This window comes from Ambystoma mexicanum, chromosome 7q, assembly GCF_040938575.1.
Source record: "Ambystoma mexicanum isolate Mex_15411 chromosome 7q, UKY_AmexF1_1, whole genome shotgun sequence".
NCBI classification, from domain to species: Eukaryota; Metazoa; Chordata; class Amphibia; order Caudata; family Ambystomatidae; genus Ambystoma; species Ambystoma mexicanum.
The window spans coordinates 1,029,106,751-1,029,129,736 of NC_090941.1; the positions used below are offsets into that span (position 1 = coordinate 1,029,106,751).

The 22,986-nt window shown below is 45.2% G+C and overlaps 1 protein-coding gene across 2 annotated transcripts in view; it reads right to left on the minus strand.

The window, feature by feature from the left end:
* Positions 1 to 8,861: 8,861 nt before the first annotated feature.
* The window catches only part of LRIF1 (ligand dependent nuclear receptor interacting factor 1), a 121,286-nt gene continuing 107,161 nt past the window's right edge, over positions 8,862 to 22,986 (minus strand). For both annotated transcript variants that reach the window (XM_069640319.1, XM_069640320.1), the window contains exon 3: positions 8,862 to 11,221. In XM_069640319.1, the coding sequence (XP_069496420.1) occupies positions 9,965 to 11,221 (1,257 nt within the window). In that variant the 3' untranslated portion in view covers positions 8,862 to 9,964. The remainder of the gene's footprint in view (positions 11,222 to 22,986) is intronic.

Below are 22,986 nucleotides of genomic sequence, written 5' to 3' on the forward strand. Positions count from 1 at the left end.
AAATACAATAGAACCTTATACTGAGTCGTGGGCCATTCTGGCACCCGAGAAAAAATCAAAGCAGCTGACCTTCACTTTGAACGAGCACACATTCCTAGTTAGCTACATTCAGTGTAAGGCATTCTCACAGGACTTGAAATTTACACTCCATCTTTGCATTTTGTCTGCGTGCTTTGCAGCCACACAGAACCATAAATACAGAGAGATTCTATATTTTTTGAAAAATGATTTATATTACTGTTTGGTTTAATTTAATGCGCAAATGAACAAGGTTGGATAGATACACATATTCAATGGGCCTGCGACATGAGGAGACTTGAGAGAACAGACAATCAAATTACAATCATTTAAACCGTGATGTGTATTTCTCAATGAGTTCTTCTTTAGGTGGACATGGAACAGATGCAATGTTGGGTGGCAATGCAGTTGTCCCCTGCACAGGTTCGTTCACAACTCCATTTATGTGCCTATCTAGGACGTCAACAATACGTTTCTCAATAAACTCATATTGCATATCCTCAAACACTGGTTTGATCACCCATTGTTTACTTCTTTTAGTGAAGGCCTTATTGTAGCGAAGCGTCCCTAAAGTTCCGGTCGTCCTACTTTGTTGACGGCCAACATTATGGTTTTGTGCCAAGACCGCTAAAAGAGTCCGATTTATCATGCCCTCCATGCCAAAATGCAATCGTTTTGGCCTGTACTTGAGGCACATATTGTGGAACACCTCCAAATCTCCTGTGTGGCAGAATTCCGTGAGTCCCCTCAAAGCTTTTGTTATAGTTTTATCAAATACAATCTTTTCAATGGCTTTGTGAGTGGGTGATGAAGGAATCAACCACTTCTTCTTCCGTGCCTCCTCTGTGGACAAATGGCCATGTTCACAATTGTGGAAATGTTGGTTCGTGTTCCATCGGTAAACGTTTGTACAGTGTGGCATTACTGACCGCCATTTTTCCAGTAGAATTTCCAACGACCCTCCACATGTTTTTGAGCTCCACCAAAGATGGTTGCTGATTGACTTGGACCACTGTGAAATACCTTGCAATTCTTTTTTTTTACCTGCAGCCGACAATTTTTTATTGATTGATTTTGCAAGATGCCAAACGTCAAATTGGTGATTTATATTTTTGTACTGTTCTCTCATTGTCTTGGCAATTGAAACGTGTCTGTCCGTGGCTATCAGGTCGATCACCATTCCCCGCGATTGTAGTTCTTGCAATGATGCTACAAAGCCAACTTTCTCTATGGCCACTGAGGATGTACTTTGTGACACCTGCACGACCACCGAACTCACAATTTTCTTACTTTCCATGTCCTGAAAGTGGTAGGTGCAGTACTTGGCTGAAAATCCTGGGCTGTCGCACTGTCCATCACCGGCTAGCCTGAACCGTTTGCCCGCGAATGTACTATCAATAGACATTTTTTCCATTCTCCAAGCTTCGCTAATGGCTGGAAATAGATAATCGGTTTGGTATTTGTAGAACTGAGTTTTCGCAATGAAATGGATTCCCACAAACTGAAAGAAAGACTCTAATTTTTTAAAACTTGAACCACTAAAAAGTGCAGCCGCTGCACAAAGTAGATTGCCTGCTGGCAGTTGTCCCAGCATAGGTTGTGCAGACCATGTGAAAGGATATTTTGTACAGGTGGCATGTATTTTAAGGTTAGTGCCTCGAATTGCACGAGTCACATTAATCAATGGCTCCCCACATACTTCCCCACCAACCAAATGCCCACATTTCATCCGAATAATAATATCAATCAAACAACTATCGAATACAATGAATTTGGCCTCTTTCCTTATACTGTCACTCTGCATCCCAGCTGGTTCGGCCTGTAACGTTGAGGACATGTCACTCACATGAAAGGTAGAATCTTCCGCTATGTTCAGTGATATTGATGGTGTTTCATTGTCGCCTACTTCATTCTCTTCCATTGCAACATCTGTTCCTTCTCCGGCGATGGGTGAATAAAACAATTTCTTCAACTTTCTCGCGGTCTTAGTTTTTGCGGGTGTGGATTCTGTGAATTGATCTCCGACTGCATCCGAACTACCAGGAGGACATTCACTATCAATGGCTGGTGGTGGTATAGCTCCGTTGTCAATCACTTCATATTCTTCCCATTGGCACGATGCTTCTCCAGTCTCAAGTCCCTGCCAAAAGGTTTGACAAGCAACATCTCTCGTTCGCTTCACTGTCTGTGTAGATCTAGTTCGTACACCCACTCGCAACTAGAGGACAGATTGGAAAAGGGGTGTTCAGTTTAAACACAACTTACAGTATTGAACTATTAACAGTGAAAAACAACATAATATAGTGACCAGGACACTAACCTTCTTTTGCTTTCTTTTCTTTGAAACTTTCTTGCCTCGAACTTTAACATCAGGACGCTGTTGCTCCGACTCGTGTGTATATGTCTCCACTTCCTCTTGCGCTGCAACGACTATGTTTTCCTGATAAGCACATCCATCACGCACTGACGCTCCATCGACTCCCTGAAACATAGAACTTTCATTAGTATGTATAATAATATCGAAAACACAAAATGTACTTGGGGACCAATACCCACGTACATCTCAATAGCAAAACACGAATGAACGCTTTGTGTAGAACATTCAAACGACAATTATTCACGCATTGTTGATCTAGTTAGATGGAACTGTCAAGATCCATACCTCGGGCTCCTCATAGACTTCCATTGATGATATTATTGAAGATGATGCTTCAGTGACTCCCTGAAACACAGTAATTGCATTAGTATGGTTTTCTATTTTGATAAAAAGAACATAAAGTTTGTGCAGGCGTCAACGGCTCATCTAAATAGACCTGCACAAATGATCAGTTGTCTAAAATAAATAATGGATATCTAAATATGATTCGATTTGCTCGATCGTTGGAAGTGTCACCACCCAGAAATCTGCATCAACTACTAGGGGTGATGTTCTTGTAGAAGAAGCTCCGTCCTCTCCCTGAAACATAGTACTTGCGTTAATAAAGAAGGAAGTATAGCGGATGTAATCACGTCATATGATCTCGCTTGATCGAGCTGTCAGTATCCATACCTCGAAATGCATAAGAACATCAAGGGACGATGTAACTGCGGTGCACACTTCTGCAAGCTGTTGCGCCGACCCGTAACTGCACGCTCCCCCTTCTTCTTGGACTAATGCTCCATCGACTCCCTGAAACATAGGACTTTCATTAGTAATGAACACAATATTGAAAAAAGAAGACACATAGGAGGGCGACGACAGAAGGACATATCAATGGCTAAAAACGAGAGAAACATTGTGTGTAACAATCACGCTACAAGAATGCAAGATCTGATGATCTCCATCGATGGAACTGTCCGGAAACGTACCTCGAGCATCTGAGTGACATCAACGGTTGTCGTCAATGCGTTGGACTCCTCAGCATCTCCCTGAAAGACAGTACTTGAATTATTTTGGATAACAATAATTATAACTGAAAACAAAGACTAGAGGACGAGTACAAGGGTGTACCATTAGGTAAAATAATTACACGATAAATTAAAACTATTGATTTACATGCCTAAAACAAGTCAATGGCAGAATAGCTAAGTAAGATTACCCGATAGGCGCTTGAAGTGGCTGATGACTGCAATAACGACACGGATGGAGAATCTTCCGCCTTCATATTGAGTGGATACATAAATGGGGAAATTATTGTTAGCTAATGCTACACACTACCGCAAGGCCGAGAGATAAATACGTAAACTTGACTCACCAGTGGAGGGATGTGGACGAATAGAGTGGGAATAGCGGTTGAGAGCAATTTTCGCCTCGCTCGCGGTGTGTTTTTCTTTATTAGCAATGATGTGGAGTACATGTCAGAGGTAAAGTGCCTGCTGCAGATGCGGTATCGATCACCCCTCTTGTCCGCAAAGACTTCTAGGACTCTACTTTCAAGCTCAGAGGGTGGATATCCGCAGTATCGGACCCATTCTCTTATCTGATCTATTGTCTTAGGGAAAACATGCATTATAGTACCTTCAGATTTATGGGTCTTCGAAGGGCAACCGCCAATGGAACAGGCAGGCATTGTGGAAAGTTCTGAAAAGTAAAGATCAACAATTCTCTATGAATACCAATGTGTTAAAAAATTAAATGACACATAAAAGGTTCAATGCAAGGTATGTTTTGGTTCTTGGAACTATACACGTTATTCACATGCAGATAAGTATTTGAATAACTTTAAAAAAATAGAAAAATAATTTGACTAAACTCAGAACATGTGACTAGTTCCTTGCATGTACTGTCTTGAACGAAAAGAAATTGGACGCAAAATGAGTATGGTACATGGCCTTACCTTGACGAGCAAACAGTTAGATGCAGGGATCAGAGTAGTTTCTTGTCGAAGAACAGGGAGCAGTTCACAGGTTGCAAACTGACGAGTTTCCTCGAAGTGGTCACGGAAGTTCACAGAGACGAAGAGCAGATAACCAGCACCTTCACGGGTTGACTAGCAAAGTGCAAAGAAGTTCTCATTATAAATATGAAGTGGGTTATAAAGAATTCGAAACAGGGGTGTGTTTGTGAATGAATGACGTGTATGAATCACGTCCAGCGTGAGGGGGGATGCTTGGCAGGAGACACGGGGTCTGGCGGTAGACATGGGAACAACAACCCATGCTCTATAGACCACTTTGAAGTGTACATGGTCTTTGGCACCTCTTGGCCTTTATCGCTCCCTGACAGCTCCACTTGCCAGCGCAAGTACCCCGGTGCGAACTGCCTTTGATAGGGCGGGGGGTGGATTGGGGCGGTGGTCGTGCAGACAAGACACAGGAAGACTCGTGAATGGAGACACACTTATGTGGATTGCAGGGGGCCGTCCAGCGTGAGGGGGGATGCTTGGCAGGAGACACGGGGTCTGGCGGTAGACATGGGAACAACAACCCATGCTCTATAGACCACTTTGAAGTGTACATGGTCTTTGGCACCTCTTGGCCTTTATCGCTCCCTGACAGCTCCACTTGCCAGCGCAAGTACCCCGGTGCGAACTGCCTTTGATAGGGCGGGGGGTGGATTGGGGCGGTGGTCGTGCAGACAAGACTCGTTTGCCGCAGGGCCTCACCAAGGAGAGGCCATCTAACTGCATGTAAGAGGCAGGCTGCAGGATCTAGTACATGGAAGGCAGGGGGGTGAGTTTATAAATACCTCACCCTCCCAGGAGAATATATGGGTGCAGTTCACCCTGGAGACCCTGGATCCCTAGGCAGTTAGTCAGCAGCAGGCTGGCCTGTGGTGGCAAGGCGGCACGGGCCAGAGGGGGTCATCTCTGTACCCGGTGCCCAAAAGGATGATTTATTATGATCAACCATATTGATTATTTACCTATAACCGTTTTGTATCAATAAAATCCAACGGCCTTCCTTTTATTGCCAACGCTTGAACAAAGTGGTGTGGTAAGTATTTTTGGGGGAGGAGGCAAGGCCGGGAGGCTTGATGCCAACCCGCAAAATAACATATGTATGTCTGCTGCATATGGGTTCAACGGTTATGTGGATTGAAGGTGGGCGGCCAGCGTGAGGGAGGATGCTGGCCGGAGACATGTGGTGTGACAAGACAAGGCACAGGAAGACTATTCAATGGAGACACACTAGATTCATTTAAAAAATCAAAACAACCATTGTTAAAATATATGTTGGGTTTTATTTTAGATCTTAATTTCAATTGAACATAAATAATAAACATTACACATTGTAAAGTTGCGGTTGCAGCACATCCAGGGAAAATCCGCGGTATTGTCCACTGTCGCTGGGGAAATGTTGTCTAATGGCAAGTACCGCACAGGCAGGTATTACTCTCCGAACGCGGTGTCCGAGCCTCCCGTGAAGCCACCAAGTGAAGCAACGATAGGCCACCAGCCTGTACCACCTGTGAAAATGAAAGATGCAAACTGTATTAAAATGACAACTTTCTTATCACTGTCGATTCAGGTACAAAAATGTCATTCTGCTTTGAAAAAAATTCTATCTAGAAAATGCACAACATGGAACCAATTTACATGCATTCGAATGATATGTAGATGTAGTTTTATATGTGGGAGACGACCATGAAATAGTAGTGGCATCACTGACATCACAACCAGAGTATACTTACTCGTTACTCGGATTACGCGGACGAACAGTGCCGCAAAGTTCGTGCATAAGCACCATCATCCTCAACACTGTCCGTGAGAGGCAGGCTTCCCTGAACTCTGGCAGCTCGGTGATGCATTGCGGACTTGGCTCGCCTTCCGAAATGTAGGCCAAGCACCCGGAATTTTCACGGCAGCAGCAGTTCTCCTCCTCAGTTGGCATTAGCTTGCACCGATTGCACGTGCACCAGGTGGAGACGCCGTCCATGCGACATGGTCCAGGCTCTTCATCCGTTGACTGGTCCTCCCAACTGCCGTCCGAATCCCCATCGTTTTCGCGTGCTTGCCTTTCCAGTAGTTCTTCCTCGGTGTACTCGGGCTCGTACATATACGGCATTATTGTAGCCATTGTGTGGTAAAGAAAGTAAAATAATTTATAGCGGTGGTACTGGTATCTGTTCACACGGGCTACAATCAACGAAGGTAGCTGACCAGAGCACAGAAACGAGTCACAGAATACTCAAAGTAACACAGCGAGAGTAATGGAATCGAAAATCTGCTGCTGTGTGTTGTGAAACGGTGTGTTTATACTTATTGAGGAAAGAGGCGTCCTGCCGTTTCCATGGCGACACTTCATTAGCTGAGGCGCAGCGATTGTTGACACGAAATGTGCTTTGGCGTTGGGAAATGGGCGGTACGCGTCTGCTGATGTCAGGCTCAGGGGCGGGGGATTTGATTTAGTGCCGCAAAAGCAGGTGAGCCAGGGCGATGCGGCAAGTGATAGGATTATCAGAAAATGGCGGCTGATTTCGAGTGCGTTAATGGACGAAAAGTCGGGTAAGGTCCATAGGAAAGTTTTCTACGATCTACCGAGTTATGCTTAAAAACACATGGCCGAACCGTAGGGACAATAAAAAAAAAGTCCCGGAACTCTCCTTTAACTTCACCGACTTGGTTTTCATGTTGTGGTGCTGGGGGAATAACGGTCTATCATCCGCAGAAGCCACTTTCCTGTGGAAACCTGACCAGGTTGGTGGCCTCTGGGACAATAACCAATTGAGGTGGGGTATGGGGTAAACTGAATAGTAAATTGGCCTCCAGCAGGAGACTCAACAGGACTCGGAAGGCAATCAGAAATGCAGCAGAAGCACAAGGAAGTAGGAAGGGAACCAGAAGCTTGGAAAGAACAAGGCAAGAAACGTGCAGCTAGGGAAGAATATAACCAAGGAACACTAATGCAATAAAGTGCAACCTACCGGGTCTGCCGTAGTCTAAAGTAGCGTATGACAACCGATTTCTGGAAACGCTGTCATGCTGGTAGGGGCTCTGCCACCATGCCGGTCGCCAGTTAGAAGTGGGAAAATTCCGGCAAATGCGAAGCTCTGGCAAAAGAGTGAATGCAGACCCCAGAAAGGCCCCTGAGGTGCTGTACCAGGTAAGGCATGACACTGTTTGTCTAAGCATGATCCTTGACTTTTCACTGTGTGTACTAATTGAGGGCCCCTTATCAGGTTCACCCTTCCTGAGACTTAGCATAGGCCACCCCCTTGCTACTTTGAACTGGTTTGGCTACAGCTCCCACAGTTCTGTCACTAAACTAGGTTGCCCTCCTATACATCGGTCCACCAGGTCAGAGTATTGAAATCCAGTCCTAACAATAACATCCAGTACTAACAATAACATACATTCATGGATGTTACTGGCAAATAGTAACAAGGCAATTATGACACACAGCCTTCCAACAGGTTGGTTGGGGAGGTTTAACCTCTTAATGTGCATTACTGGGGAGGACCACACTCCCTCACAGCCTCTATATGCTGCATGTCCCTTGGGACCCCATTCCATGCGACTCTTGGAAGGTGAAGACCCTGCCATGGGGAAATGCAGATAACGCAATTGTTTCTGTTGCCATATTTGCTCGCCAGCACGCTGTCTGCTGCGGCAAAATAGAGGGAGCATGGTTACAAGGTGCCTCTGCCAAAGCCCTCTCTCTGGGTTTCAGGTAGTCCAGCCACACTCCTGCGCTACATCACGGGGTGCTTCGCGCATGTTCCAGCCCATTGGCTATATACCCTTGTACTCCACCCATGATGCAGGCTGAGAAGGTGCTTGTGGTGGTGAGTAACCATTGGCAAGGGCACATTAGACGGCCATGTGGCACCCGAGTAGGATTGTGGCATTTGAATGGCACAAACTTTGTAGCTGCTACCTACCAGATACACCCCTTCCACGACGTCAAGCAAATAAAAAACAACCTACACTGCGTATGGAGCTGGCAGTGGCATGGTTGCGGGAACCTCAGTACATCTCAGCAAAGTGAAGGTTGCTTTGACTTTTTCACAGCAGTTACCACTCAAGACAGTAGGTTTCTACGTTCTGTTCAGGTAACCGGTTACACGTAGTCCATCAGTAATTAATAGGGCCTCTGCATCCACTGGTCATGCATCAAACCTCTGACTCCGCTCTAAACCTGCACTTATGAAACATGCACTAGGATCACACTATTCCTCCTCATGCTGCCATCACACATTCAAGATATAGCATGAAGTCTGGGTGCTCTGCCACATTTCACAATGGCGAGAGTAAGATCTAACTTGGTGCTAACCCTGCCTAACATAACACGTTTTCTAAGCATTAACCAGAGCACATTGGGAAAATATCCCCTTAAAACAAGGTTTCAAATATGACTCCATGAATAGAAACAATGACTTTTCACCTTCAAACTAAAAAAAGAAAACAAACACTGAGAAGCACTCCGAAGATTCTGATTTATTTGAGTGAAAAGCATGGAAACATTTGCAATAGGAGACATGTAAACCTCTGTCAAATATGCCATTCTTGTTAACGAAATCTACCTTACCAAAGCATTGTTGTCCATTAATGCCCACTCAGCTTTTCTTAAACATATGTAAATGACAATATGAAAAAGCAATGTGATTTAAAACGCATATTTAGACATTAAATATACCTTCCAACAGTATTTTACATCATTTTTAATAAGAAACATTTTAATGCATAAACTTAAGAAAATGATGTTTGATTGTTGTGCATCTGATTTTTACCTTCTATAAAATGTTTATACCAAAAAGCTATTTTTGAAATTCTGAAAAAAGTGCAAAAGCAAGCTCTGCTCAGATGTGGTAAACTATATACACTTTGTTCGATACTCTTACAACTAGAAATATATTAACATCTTGTATAGCTTTTAACTTGCAATCTTAAAATCACATAACTGCAAGTAAATAAACAATTAGAAAGAGTCAGCACTACTTAACTAAACACGATTTTCCACAAACCCACCTTTTTGTACGTTTCACCAAAGAAAACAATGAACGTTTGCTACCAAGTGTGACCTTGCGTGGAAGTCTCAAGCTCAGTATACATACACTAAATGGTAGATATCGGACAAAGAGCACCAACTTTCAGCAAAAACACATGCCGATTGTAATTCCCTGTGTTTCAATCTGTTGAAACTAGGCTTCACGGAGTATCTGAGTTATAAACAAAATGACATAGTTCTTGTGTTGCTGTTTGGTGTTTCCAGGCGCATGGGTAAACTTTAAGCAATGGTTAACTTAAATTGTGAACCATGCACATTTTGCAACAGTTCCTCAGCGGGCTGGCCCACACAGCAACACACCAATTATTTTCAGAGCAAGGCAAGAGAATCTGAAATGTGCATTAATAACAGTTTATTTTCCGATTGAAAACATAGACCTCCAATTCTAAAAGCAAATGTTTCTTTTAGCACTGCATTAACCCCCTACGACACACGTTGATTTGGATTGATTTTATTGTACACTGTTGTATTATTTCATCACTTGAGTAACGATAGCACGGCTGTTGTAGTTGAGCTTCTATACATTTTTCTGCACTTTCCTAATTGCTTCTACTGCTTGCTTTTTTTCTTCTAAACGATCTTTGAGTCGTCGAATTCTTTCCTCTCTGATAATTTCGGCGTCATCGGGCTGAAGCAATAGATGAAAAGATGACGAAGATTCTGTGTATTTTTCTGCACACCATGTACTTCTCCATGTTTGAGGACTCGGAGCACGGTCTGGCAACTCTTCCATTGAAGAAGAGCTTGGGCTGGTGGTATGGTCTACCTCTAAAAAGTTTAAACACTGTGACAAGGGTTGTAGCGATGTTGGTAGATTCGGACTGGCGGTTGTTGAATCTTGATTTAAAGGACATTCTTTTTCTATCGTCTTTGAAATTTTTATATCATCGCAGAGTTTTAATTCTCTTTTCTTGGGGCATTGTGGCTTCAATTCAGAAGTCACAGGATGACTTGGTTTGGAGCCTTGAGAATGGGTTTGGTCTAATAGTGGCGGCCTATTGTTGGCAATTTGAAAATCCTCGCTCATAGTGAATGCTTCTTCACTTTGGGGTCTCCTTGTGTCTGAAATATCATCAACATGTTTTGTTTTTCTTTTCTTGTAAATAATAGGTTTCAAATCCGCACCTACTTGCTGCAAGCAGTTTTGTTCTAACATTGACGGATCGTTTTTGCTGGGTACTATGTATTTGCTAAAGGCATAGCGCAAGATGCCCCTTTTTCTTTTGGCCTTTCCTTTATCTTTCAATGTTGATTTTCCTTTCTTGGGAACCTTGACAGTTTGCTGGTGTGCTAGATTTGAATTTGGCAAAAGAGTGTTGTCTAAAAATGAGTGGCTTGTGCTGGCACTGTCTGTATTTTCATGACCGGTAAATGTTTCACAAGTTTTTCTTCGTTTTGAGTTTCCATCATTGGGAACGATTTTCAAATCAGCATTTAGTATGCTTGAATCTCCTGATGGCATTTGGTTTAATATTGGTAGATTGGTACTGGCAGCTTCTTTGTCTTCATGTTCCTCTTTACTGAATGCTGTCTTTGCACTGTCCTCACAATCTATCATTTTTGTTTTTTCCTTCGAGTCCTCTACCTTTAAAGCTGTAGATACCTGCTGTAATGAACTTGATTCCGCTGCTTGCACTACTGGTTCATGGGTGATAGTATTTTTCAGATCTTTGTCTGCAGCTTCTTCACCTTTGCTTATCTGTGCATTTGCAGAATTGTCAAATTGTTTGGGTTTACTCTTCTTGTTGGTCTCTGGTTCAAATCCAGTCATTACCTGTTGAAAGAAATACGTTTAATATACCTACAAATCTGAATAGCATATGTGCATGTGATTGGAGTATACGTATTAGTCAATTGTCATGAAGTTTAAAAATTCAGCTATGTAATACAGATCAGACTATCCACACCCTTTATGCAAACACCAGAATCAGAGGGTTTTCTCATGTTTTGCATTTGAATTTCCTCTCCCTTGGTATTTGATTGTACACAAAGTATGGAACACTGTGTTGGAACAGTTGTTAACACTGTTACAAATCCCCTTTTTTCTGGCCAAAAACGTCTCTCCAAGAATCCTTGTCTAACACTCTTGAGCTGCCACAAATATGGCATCGAGTATTAGGCATAGAATAGCAGACATACCTGCAGAGCACACTTAGAAAGCAGAGTGGAAAACCTATGTGCTCAGGTACATAACATCAATGAACTTTAGAAGAGCTTTTCCTAGGAGTCTTACCGTGAACTGTGGAAAGTGAGACCATTACCAGATACAGAACAAGTTGATAGGGGTGTCTGTTTGCACGGTCCTCCGTTTCTTCCAAAATGTCTTTGCCTCCATCGTTGTAGTAGGTGGACACAGACACATGAAGGTTTTGGAACAATTGGAACTAAACAACACAAAATAAGATCTGGACTAAATGGTTTACTGTACTGCATAATGTCCTGTTGGGGTTTTGCACCCAGGACGGGGAGCGGACCGGAGCTGGATGCAGAGCAACATACCAGTTATTATGAAGAGTGGGTGGCCCATGAGTGACACTCCCTTGCACATGCTCTTGCTGGCTTAGGCAGGCCCTTTTTCGAGGGATTGAAGGAGTGGCATACAGAGGAAAGCATACTATGGACTAGGGGGAACAGTAGTCACTATGGAACAGCAGTTGAAACTCATATGGCACCAACAACGTGTCCAGAAAGGACCTCTGCTTTTGAGATGGTGTCTGTACAGTAATGCTTACAATAAGTGTGGGAGGAGCCTTTGTAGTAGTTCAGACTCAGGAGACAGACAAGCAGCCAAGATTATTAAAATGTGCATTTTCTCTTCCGATTAAAAAAACAAGTATTTCCCTAACTATGCGATACTAAGAACTAGTCTGCAAAAATGAGGTCCTCTGTAGTCATCTGATTCTAACCTACTTCTCTCCCTACTACTCAAAGGAAAATATACAACCAAGACATCATTTGGGCTTTTTGCCCCAGGGGAAAGGGATGGCTGCTGGCTTCTGACTCCCACCCTTTGGGTCTCTCTACCACAGGCACTTGCCTATGTTCACAATTCGAAACACATAGTTTGTGTATGGCTGGAGTGCCTTCCCAGCTGAGTCTTTGGTTCTCTGTGAAACTTGTGTGCCTCAAAGTCCTTTTCCCTTCTGGGAGACCTTTGTAGTTCCCTTTTCCTGCAGACTGGGGTTCTTTCAGTCTCTTCCTCTCCCCCTCTGGGGCTCGTTCTTGCATATTTCCCACGTTGGGCTTCTCGGTTATTTGCCCACACAAGCTTCTCTTTGTCACATTCCCCACTCCGGTGCTTCTTGCTGTTTTGCTTCCCACTCAAGGTTTTTTTTTTTACCTCCTCCTGCCTCCCTCCCCTCCCTGGGACGTCTCTCCCCACTCTGGGGTTTCTCTGTTCTTTCCCACACTGGTGCTTCTTTTGGTTTCTCTCCCAGCTCTGGGGCTCTGCTCAGTTTCTCTCCCCACCCGAGGCTTCCCTATTTCTACCCCCTACCAGGGCTTCTTTATGTCTCGCTCCCCACATTGGGAATTCTCTCTGCTTCTCTCCCCACTCTGGGGCACCTTCCTCTGTCTTTGCCACCTGTCTCTCATTCATTGGAAGCCACTGTGAACCTGTATCTGACGAGCAGTGCTCCCTGGGAGGGCTACGCAGGCAGATTGCCTCTCGTTTCGCTGCAGAGCCGTATGTGCGATTCCTCAACTGGACTCCACAGCAGTGGGAGTCTCCTCCTGTTTCACTCATTTTTTATGGGAGCTAGTCGTTGGCTCATCCTCCAGGCTCTGCTCGGTCATATGCATTACTCAGTTCTCGCTTGGAAGGCCACACCCCACGGCTCCGGATTATCGCTTGCTGGGCCACGCAGCACTCTCCTAGTGCGAACCTCATGGTGCGACGCCACGTCTGGCTTTCTGACTCTCTGAGCGTGCGACTCCTCAATGCGCACGGCACCATAATTAAATTCAGAGAGCTGGGTTTATGGTCCTTTTGCGATTGGAGGCTGGTTTTTCGGCCGTTCTGTTCTCTTTAAGGAGGATGAACTGAGTTTTGGATTAGAAGCAGAGCTAGCCATTGTTAAATAGTTCTCACACATCAAACTTCTTGCATACACCATAAAGGTGTTAGTATCGGGGAAAGAGGTAGTGATTTAAGTCTCTCTTGGGTTTCCCAGTCCTCTAAGGGTGAGTCACATACAGAGTGATTTATTTATTGTTCGCTTGTTAGGCGCTTATACAGTAAGTAAATTCTGTTTCAAAGCGCCGACAGGGCAACCGTGTGGGGACACATAGGGATCAGAAACATTCAAATACATTAATAAAAATATTAAATACAGTGGGGGCATGGGGTACAAATCTACTATGGCTGGCAAGTGTTCAGAACGTGCAAGTGCAGGAGGGAGGGAGGAAAGGGGTAAGTGCTGGGGTGTTCGTGGGAGAGCAACCAGTGAAGTGCAAGTTATGGTAAGTGCGAGCCTCCAGGATGGAGGGTGTGCCGAGGCACGTGCTGAGGATAAACAGAAGCTGGGGGCATTTTGGTGTGGGAGGTCAGGGCCCTGAGGATGCACAAGGGGCCTGGACACCAATCAAGCAACTTTGAGATTAGCAGATGAGAGAAGGGGGTGGGGGGAGAGGAAAAAAAGAGGAAAGTCTTTTGGAGCTTCCGGAATTCAAGAAAGTCCTGCTCAAGACGAAGAGGGAGGCTGTTCCAAAGAAGGGAGCCAGCTGAGGAAAGCGATCAACCTTCTGCCCTCTTTTTAGCAAAACGCTTTACACACAGAGTTGGTGCCAGAGGAGCGTAGAGGTCTAGAGGGGGAATATTTAGTAAGAGAGCGTTGCAGATAGTGTGGTCCCCTGCCCCATACAGCCTTGTGGATGATACAGGAGGGATTTGAATTGAATCTGTGAAGCAACCAGGAGCCAGTGAAGGGCAGGAAAGATGCGGTCCCTGGGCTGGAAGCCAAGGATACATCTTGCGGACCTATTTTCGGTTAGCTGGAGGTGTCGCATAGTGGAAGAAGGTAGACTCAGGAGGAGGCTATTGCAATAGTCAAGCCTAGAGAGAACCAGGGCTCGGTTGACATTGAGCTTCTGGGGGAAAGTGAGAAAAGGTAGAATTCCTTTGAGAAGGAAGAGTGAAAGTGGGACTTCTTGGCAATTTCCCCGAGTGTGAGGGAGGAAGGAGCGAGAGGAGTCGAAGAGAAGTCCAAGGTTTCTGGCTTCAGAAGGAGGAGCCGGGGGAGAGCACATGGAGGAAGGCCAGAGTGAAGTGAAGAAGGCGGGAGCAGGGGTTCCAATGGGAAGGATCTCCGTTTTGCTGGCATTGAGGCAGAGATCATTGAAAGTGCACCAGGCTTGGTTGGCAAGAGGGTCAACAGGAAGTTTGAAAAAGAGTTGTGTGTCATCTGCATAACACTGGAAGTTGGGGAAGGAGGAGATGAGGAGTGCCAGCTGAGTAAGGTAGATGTTAAAGAGCCAAGGCGAGAGGATAGAGCCCTGGGGGACACCACAGGTGGAGAAGGAAGTAGGAGAGGAGAAGGTGCCCAGGATGACTGGGGAGGAGCTCGGTTAGGAATGAGGTCAACCAGTCCAGTGCCCGCTCTGAGATACCAATGGTGTTGTGGAGCCTTTGTAGGAGAATGGAATGGTTGGCCATGTCAAAGGCAGAGGAGAGATCAAGAAGGATGAGGACAGCTGGGGAGTTGGAAATCAAGGGATGTGAGCAGTTCCTCACGGGTGTTCAGAAGAGTATTTTCCGTGCCTCTGGATGCTCGGAATCCAGATTGATGGTCGTGAAGACCACCAACAAGTTCAGTGTAAAAGTCGAGTTGGGATCCTGCTTATACTGTCCCCTAGGGGGTGCTAAGAGTAGTGGACTCAAATCCCTAGTCCCAAAGAGGGCGGCTCTGCCGAGGGGAGATGGGAAGAACTCCTTATTTGTCACATACCCCAGCCATTTGCTTTAAGCCCTCCTCCAGCTGGCCTACAATCTAGGTTTGGACTCCTTTTTTTGTCAAATCCACTTTGGGGTCAACACTTACTCTGGAAATTCCTCTCGAGATGCTGGGGAGTGGGTTGGGGGGATATTCCAAGTAGGTTTCCGGACTGTCTCTTGGGAGAGGGCTAAACCAGAACCTGAACATTAGGGAAGTCAGTACCGATGGATCACCTTCTCCGGGAGTCCGGGGACGATAGCTACTTCTAGCGGAATCGGACCCTCCTCCCTCCCTTCCAAGATCAGTAATTTGGGAGTAGATCTTAGCATCCCCATGTACACCTGTGATCTGTGCTGCTTCTCTTACATCTAGGGTGTTAAGGTACACTAGGTCCGACCGGACACCAGTCAGTTTACTGCCCAAGTCAATTAAAGCGTGAGCCCAGGTTTGGTTAACTTTAAGCTGTTCTCATGCCTAGAAGGAGCTAGTCTTACATACGGGGGCATCATCTCCCTCTGAGGGTTCTGGTCCCCTCTCGTCCCATTCTCCCTATTCCTCGCGCCAAACAACCCTATTTCCATAGGTTCTTCTAGACAACCCCAGGCAAAATGTCCTTTCTGGGCCACATCCACGGGTGGAATGGGTTTCACCCTATTGCCACTAACGTCTGCAACTCCAAGAGGTTTGAAAAAGGCAGAAAAAGCAGGCTTTATTTCAACCGCGTCCTTCTTCAGTGGAAGGGATGGTGACATTTCTCAGAACTTTAAGGGTCGGGCATCTTTAGCCAATGGTTTAGTCTCTTACTGGGTTCTAGAGCCTTCAGTATATGTCCTCGAAGAAACTGAAAGGCTTCAGAATATCAAAGTATGCTTGAGCAATTTCAATAGCTATCCAGTTTTTGTTGGCTAGTAACTCTCAAAAACTGCTTTTTGGAGAGGGTGTGGAAACGAGTTTCCAAACGGTTTCTAGAACTTCTGGTAGAGTATTTTCCCCCCCAATCACTGACTTAGATTCTGAATCCTCCCCGCAAATTTCATGGGGGGTTGTCAGGGAGAATTCTCTTTTTAGGCTGTATTTCCTAACCTAGTGAGTCCCCCAGCAGCTTTGCTGGATTTCTGGAGTTTGTTTTTTTTTTTCTGCCAAGAATGAGACTCTTTTTCTCTCACTCTTGGACATGATTTATTGTGTTCCTTTGAATGTTAATGTGTTTGATGGGCTATGGGGTCTTTTACTCCATAGGGTCTCATGTTTTTCTTATGTGTGTTACACAGCACCCTCCGTGCAGTAACACAGGGGTGTCATAGTGACCCCCCAACATAGACTCCTCCATACCCTGGGACTGACTACTGTCTCCCAGGGCATGTAAAGTCTGGCTTTGCTAGTCCCAAATTATGAACAGAAACCAGTACAAAACATCATATTGTGGACGTACTGGTCGGGGCAATTCGTAACCCCGGGTCTGTTGTTCGAGGGGGCACGTCTCCGTCCCCCCTGATCCAGTTTTGGCTGGTGGCAGTGGATACTACTTTTTATATTCGACCGCGAATATATCTCTATGGGATTTTCCCATTGTTCGAGGCTACCAACTTTAATTATTTAATTCTTATAGCCTCGAACATATCGCCGGTTTATTTATTTAATATTAATTCCCCGGTTGGTATTTTCTGCCAGAACTCGGTTTTAAAATGGCGTTTGTGTTCGCCTCTGTAACTCCAAACCAAAGGTCGAGCCCTTTGTTCCACTTTTGGCGGGCTTCTCCACAGAAGCCTCCAAAAGTGGTGCCACTCTGTCTGGGTACCACAGGGGGAGTAGGAGGGGGTTTAGGCACCCTGGACTGAGTTACCTTGGTAACTCAAGTCGCACTCTGGGGTGATTGGCCCAAGTGGTGAGCCGGCCGGCTCCCCACTTAGCATGTTTGATTGACAGCTAGGCTGAGTGAATGGGGGTGTGCTGCATAAAAGCAGGGCTTTTGGGACTGGAACTTCAGAAGTCGCCACAGGACCTGAAAATCCGACGAGGGAGAAGCTGAGCCGACCTGCTACGACGACACCACCGGTGGAGCCCTGCTGAACCGACTTACCACTTCCCAACGACAGAGAAGATCTCCCGGCTGGAGAGTCTTCTTCCCCTGACTTGTGGGAACAACCAGTTTACCTTCTTTTTCTCACATCCCAGGACCTCTTGTGGTCGAATTGCCCGTGCCAAGCACCCCGGCAACCGGATAGCCACTTACCACTGGACCGCAAATAAAAACACTGCTTCTTTTAATTGAGAACTCTGCGGTTGGTTTCTTCCCTGGCAGTGCAACGGACTCCTGCTTTCTTCCTCGATGAGCACCGACTTGCACCCGCTGCCAGGAACAACTGCCCCCGCTGGAGTATTTTCACCATTTTAAGGTACCGTGTCCGCCAGGCCTCCCTTTCTAAAGATTGCTACAAGGTAATAATAACCCCTTAACCTTCTGGACTGGGCTGGCCGCCTTGACCATCTAACTGGTTCGTTTCTTTTGGTCCAACTCTTTCTGAACTTATTGCGAGTCTTTTGGGCACTTTGAACCGTGTGACCTTGGACACATTTCGACCGGAGCCTCTTAAAGTGGGTCCGGCCTTGTTAACTTTTACTTTACGGTTTTAACCTGCCTTCTTCTACTGTGTTTTTCCGAAAGTGTTGGGATCTGTTCCTATCTTTGCTCTGCCTTTCTCTCCCTTCTAAACCGATTGATTAGAGTGCCATCTTCGTTAAGCGCTCACCGCTGTCTGAAAATAAGTGTTGATTTACTTAAGACTTGTCTAATCGTTGAAGGGAGTGTATATCTTTTAGTGACCATGTTTTTGAACTGCTTGATATTAGTGCCAGTGTTTTATTAGATGTTTTTAAATAAATAATGATATCTCTTTTACACCAAGCTCTGGTCAGTGTTTGCTTGTTCTACTGTGTTCTTTTGACCTATTGTGAATACTCTGTATACTGCCTAACTCTTCTTGAGGGAAGTCTGACTGCTCAGCCACAGCTACCAAGTGAATCTGTGTGGTACAGACTGCTACCAAGTGGGTTTACTGCCAAACACCTGTAGTCTTAAATCTTTTGCAGTGGTCCCAGAGGGAACTGCACAGGTTTCTGCCTAACAGGGGTCTCGCAGGGGAATAGACAGATGGCTCACAATTTGCGTTGCAAAAATTACTCTGACCTTACTGTAAAAGGGACTTTTCTCAAAAGGTGTTGTCCTATTGGCATTGATGGTTTGAATCAGGAGACTAACAAGAAGGCAGCATGATTTTCAAAAGATGGATTTCTTCTTCCGATTCTGTGATCACAAGTCCTACTGTATACAAATGAATGTAACAACGGGTGCTCTTCAGTATGCCAAGATGGTCAAACATAAATGAAGTCCTTGGTCCAGAAAGCCTACTCGAACCTACCTTCACTCCATAATGCTCGAAAGAAAAAATGAAATGACTTAGATATACGTTGGTCCTTGCCCAGGGGAAAGGGATGGCCACTGGATTATAATCCCCACCCTTGTATCTCTCTACCATAGGCCCTTGCTATGTTGACAGTCCAGAACATATAGGTTGTGTACAGCAAGAGTGCCTTCCTGGGGTTCCAGCCAGGTCTCTGGTTCTCTGTGAAACTTGTGTCTCTCAGTCCTTCTCCCTTCAGGTACACTTCTGTGATTCGCTGTTCAGGCAGTCTGGGGTTCTTTCAGTGTCTTCCACTCCCTCGTATCTGGGGAGGGCTCTTGCTCATTTCCCGAGTTGCTGTTCTTTCGCCTACACCAGGCTTCTCTTACTCTCATTTCCCCACTCTCTGGCTTCTTCCTGTTTTCCCCACACTGGGGCTTCTTTCGGTTTCTCTCCACCATCTGGGGCTTATCCTTCTGCCCCCCAGCCCCCACTCTGGGGCTCTTCTCCTTTATACTTATCGATCTGGGGTAATCTCAGTCTCTGTCTCTTTTCCCTTTCTTCCTCCGGCGTACCTTTATCTGACGGGCAGTGCTCCCTGGGATGGCTATGTAGGAAGAGTGCCTCTCGTCTCACTGCAGAGCCGCTTACACACCTCAACTGGACTCTGCATCAGTCAGCGTCTCCTCCTGGTGCCTGCTTAGTTGGTACAGGAGCTTGTGGGCGGTTCCTTCTTGGGCCTCTGCCCCGATCTGCTGATGTACACGGCTCTGGTGTCTCGTCTGGTGAGCCGCATTGCACTCTCCTAGTGCGAACCTCTGCGTGCGATGCCACGTCTGGCGGTCAGTCTCTCTCCTCAAATGTGCACAGCAGCATAATTAAACTCTGCGTCCTGCGTGGATACCGCTTTTGGATTGGTTCCTCACCTGATGAGACCTCAGGAGGCTGGTTTTTCAGTCATTCTGTTTCTCCAGAAACAGGATGAAACGAGGTTTGGGTTAGAAGCTGAGCCAGCCATTGTTAAAGGGTTCTCACACATCTTAGTTCCTGCACACCCCATGGAGGTGTAAATGTGTGCAGGGGTGTGGGGCACACCCCATGGAGGTGTAAATGTGGGTGGGGTGTGGGGTGGTGCCTCAAGTCTCTCAGGTTTCCACGTCCCCCAAGGAGAGTCACCTCAAGAGGGATCCCGCTTACCGTGTCCCATAACGTGTTGCTAAGTGAGCAGACTCACTGCCCTAATCCCAAGAAGTGACAAACTCCTGAGACTCATCACACCTTACAGATGGCTTCAAATGTGTGACTGAAGCCACTGAGGGTACTTTTGCTCTGACCAGGTGGGCATGAAGAACCTTAAGGGATGCGGACTCCCAGAGGGAATAACATTTAAGAAACAGTTTATAATTGACCAGAGTGACTTTTACCCAAGGTAGGACCACCATGGGTGACAAAAAAAAGATTCTCTTTCCCTTTCCGCTTTACCTTCTCCTTTTCATGTGCTTTCTCCATGTCAAGATCTTTGTTTTCGCTTTTCCTTTCTTTTACCTTTGTCTTCAAACTCTTTCAATTTCTCTCATCGGTCCCGCGCCCCTTTCTTCGGATGACCATTTTGATGTCCGATAACACCTGATGGTTAATGTGCCGGCAGTCTTTTTTCCTTAGCAGGTGGTAGTGGCAAAGCTGCTGTCTTAACGGATGTCGATATCATCAAACCGCTGACGTCAAAACTGATGTGGGAGTGCACTTGGTTTTGTTGTCACGGTTGTGGATGTCAAAGGCTTCATCACCCCCACAAGGGATGTTCATTTTCTTGTCATTGAATCTGTTGACGTTAAAGGCTCTGATGCTGGTTGCATCTACGGGGAAGGCTTTACCATTGAGTGAGTTGCTTGCGACGGACATGGTTTCAGGTGAGCCGACAATGGAACAGATGGTGACCCACAACTCGGCTTCAACACTTTGTACTCTATGTGGGGGTACGACCTACATTGCATCTCAAACCCTGCCGGCAAGTTGGACATGGTATTGGAAGTGCTTTCCAAGTCTAGTCACCAGTTTCTCTCCCTAAAGAGGTTGGTGGTCGAGATGGGAATGTAATTATGTGTCCACAGCATGTTTTTTGCTCGCCTTGGTTTTATCTGTTGACAGTTTTTTCCCCATGTTTTTCGGCGTCCACATACTTCAATATGATGTACAAGACCCTAAAGTCTCCTTCCTTCAATGAGTTGGACAAAAAAAGACCGACATATTTGACAGGTAGAAACGTCATGGTTCAGGTAAAGGCAGGACACAAAATCAGACTGTAAAACATACCCAGTTCGAGCAGGGTTTAACAAGGCTCTTCCTTTTCTAATATTAAGAAAGATTAAAACTATCCTGCACTACTAAAAGTAAAGAGGCCTAAAATAAATACCTTTTCTCTCAAGATAAAACACCTCAGCATAAAGGTCTCGGTAGGACGTCACACATTATCAAATGCCGTTAGAATAGGGTGCACAGGGTGACCGGTTTCGAGTTAATAGGCCAGCAGGGCTGGTCGCTGTTGAGCTAAAAGAAGCACTAATAATCTTATTTATTTTAATCTCGTTCTAAAATTAACTTTTACAAATCAATTCATAAATACACAATTCTTTCAATCAGCTGATTAGACAAGTTCACAATCACCCAAGTTATATTAAATTTCAAACATGCATACACATAAAACATACAGTAAGATCTGATTTAGTGCAAGTCCACAGCATTAGTACAAAATTAATACTAAAACACAATTTTCAGATACAATTAGTAATAGGGTGTCACTCATCAGTGCAAATGGTTGCATTATAAAAGTACTACAAATCCTAACATCATAACAGATTAGAAAGGCCAGCTAAAATAGTAGGCATAACCCAATGTTTCATTCAATTCCCATTTCGAGGTTTACTTTTGATACAGCACCAAACTTTATAAAGTGTAATGTTTAACCTTTCGCATTCAGTATTTAAACAGTAAGACCAGAACTCAGTTATTTAATTGAATTATAATCATGAGTGAAATGGCCAAGCAATGTCATATAAATATGCCCCATTTTGGGGCAGTCAACACATGCCGAGATGTCTCAGTATGTTCCAAGATCTCACAGATTCTACAAAATCTATCCGCACTGGAAAACTTCCATTGGCCGCCTCAAACAGATCTAATAGGGAGTTGATTGGTGCAAAGTAGTACCTAAATCTTCGAACTTCAGAGTCAGGGCATCAGAGAAGGTATCGTTGAAGTTTCATGAATCTGTGATTTATCAGAGAAACTTGATCATAGATTCGGAGGGATTGAAGATGGTCGTAATTTTTCACCCATTCCCCCTTGTTTAAACGTCGACAAAAAGCTTCTTTCAACTTTGTAACATTATATCAGCGTTTGAAATCAGGTTCCCGGTTTAAATTTAGGAAAAGGTCACAAATCAACTTCATGTACCCACCTTGCTTTGAGGAGCAATGTGTAAGACAATAGTTAGAAGCGAATCTGCTCAATATTGGAAAAATCGGAAGTATAGTACAAAATAACTTAATGTAGGGCCAATACATTGTCATGCTCACCTGATTCCCACGGAGGCATAGGTCTGGCTTCGAGTGCTGATGCTTCTTCAATGGTGAAGCGCAGGACTCTGAAGATGGACAGGTAGGGCCCCTCTACTCTGGCTTCTCTGGCTCGTAGGAATATTCCCCTGTGCGTGAAAAGGGAGCATTACCTACTGACGGAATAATGCTCAAGCCTCCCACTTCCTTCCAACCCTCCACGATACCCTTCCACGATTCCCCGTGAAGTCTCAGCTTAGGGTCTGGAAGGATGAGTTCTCCATCCTGCTTCTGATGCAGGGGCGCGTTGAAACCCAGTTACTTCACTGGATTGAGGTTTGATGGAAGTTCAAATAAGCTTGACTATTCAGGTAAGGCGCTGTAAGAGTTCTGTTGCAAGTTCAAAAGTTCAAGCTTAATAATAATGTTCATTGTCTTATTGCAGCAAGCGCTAACGCTTATGTCTTTTTCCCCCTTCGGGGCCGGGGTTCGGAATGCCGGAGATATGGCGCCGACCCGAAGTGAAACGTGCAGTTCCAATAAATGACAGGTAAGTTCTGGATGAGCGTTCGGGTAATGTCTTTGCATTCGCTCATTCAATGTCTTTGTCTTTTTTCCCCATAGGGGCCGGGGTCCGGAATGCCAGGAAGC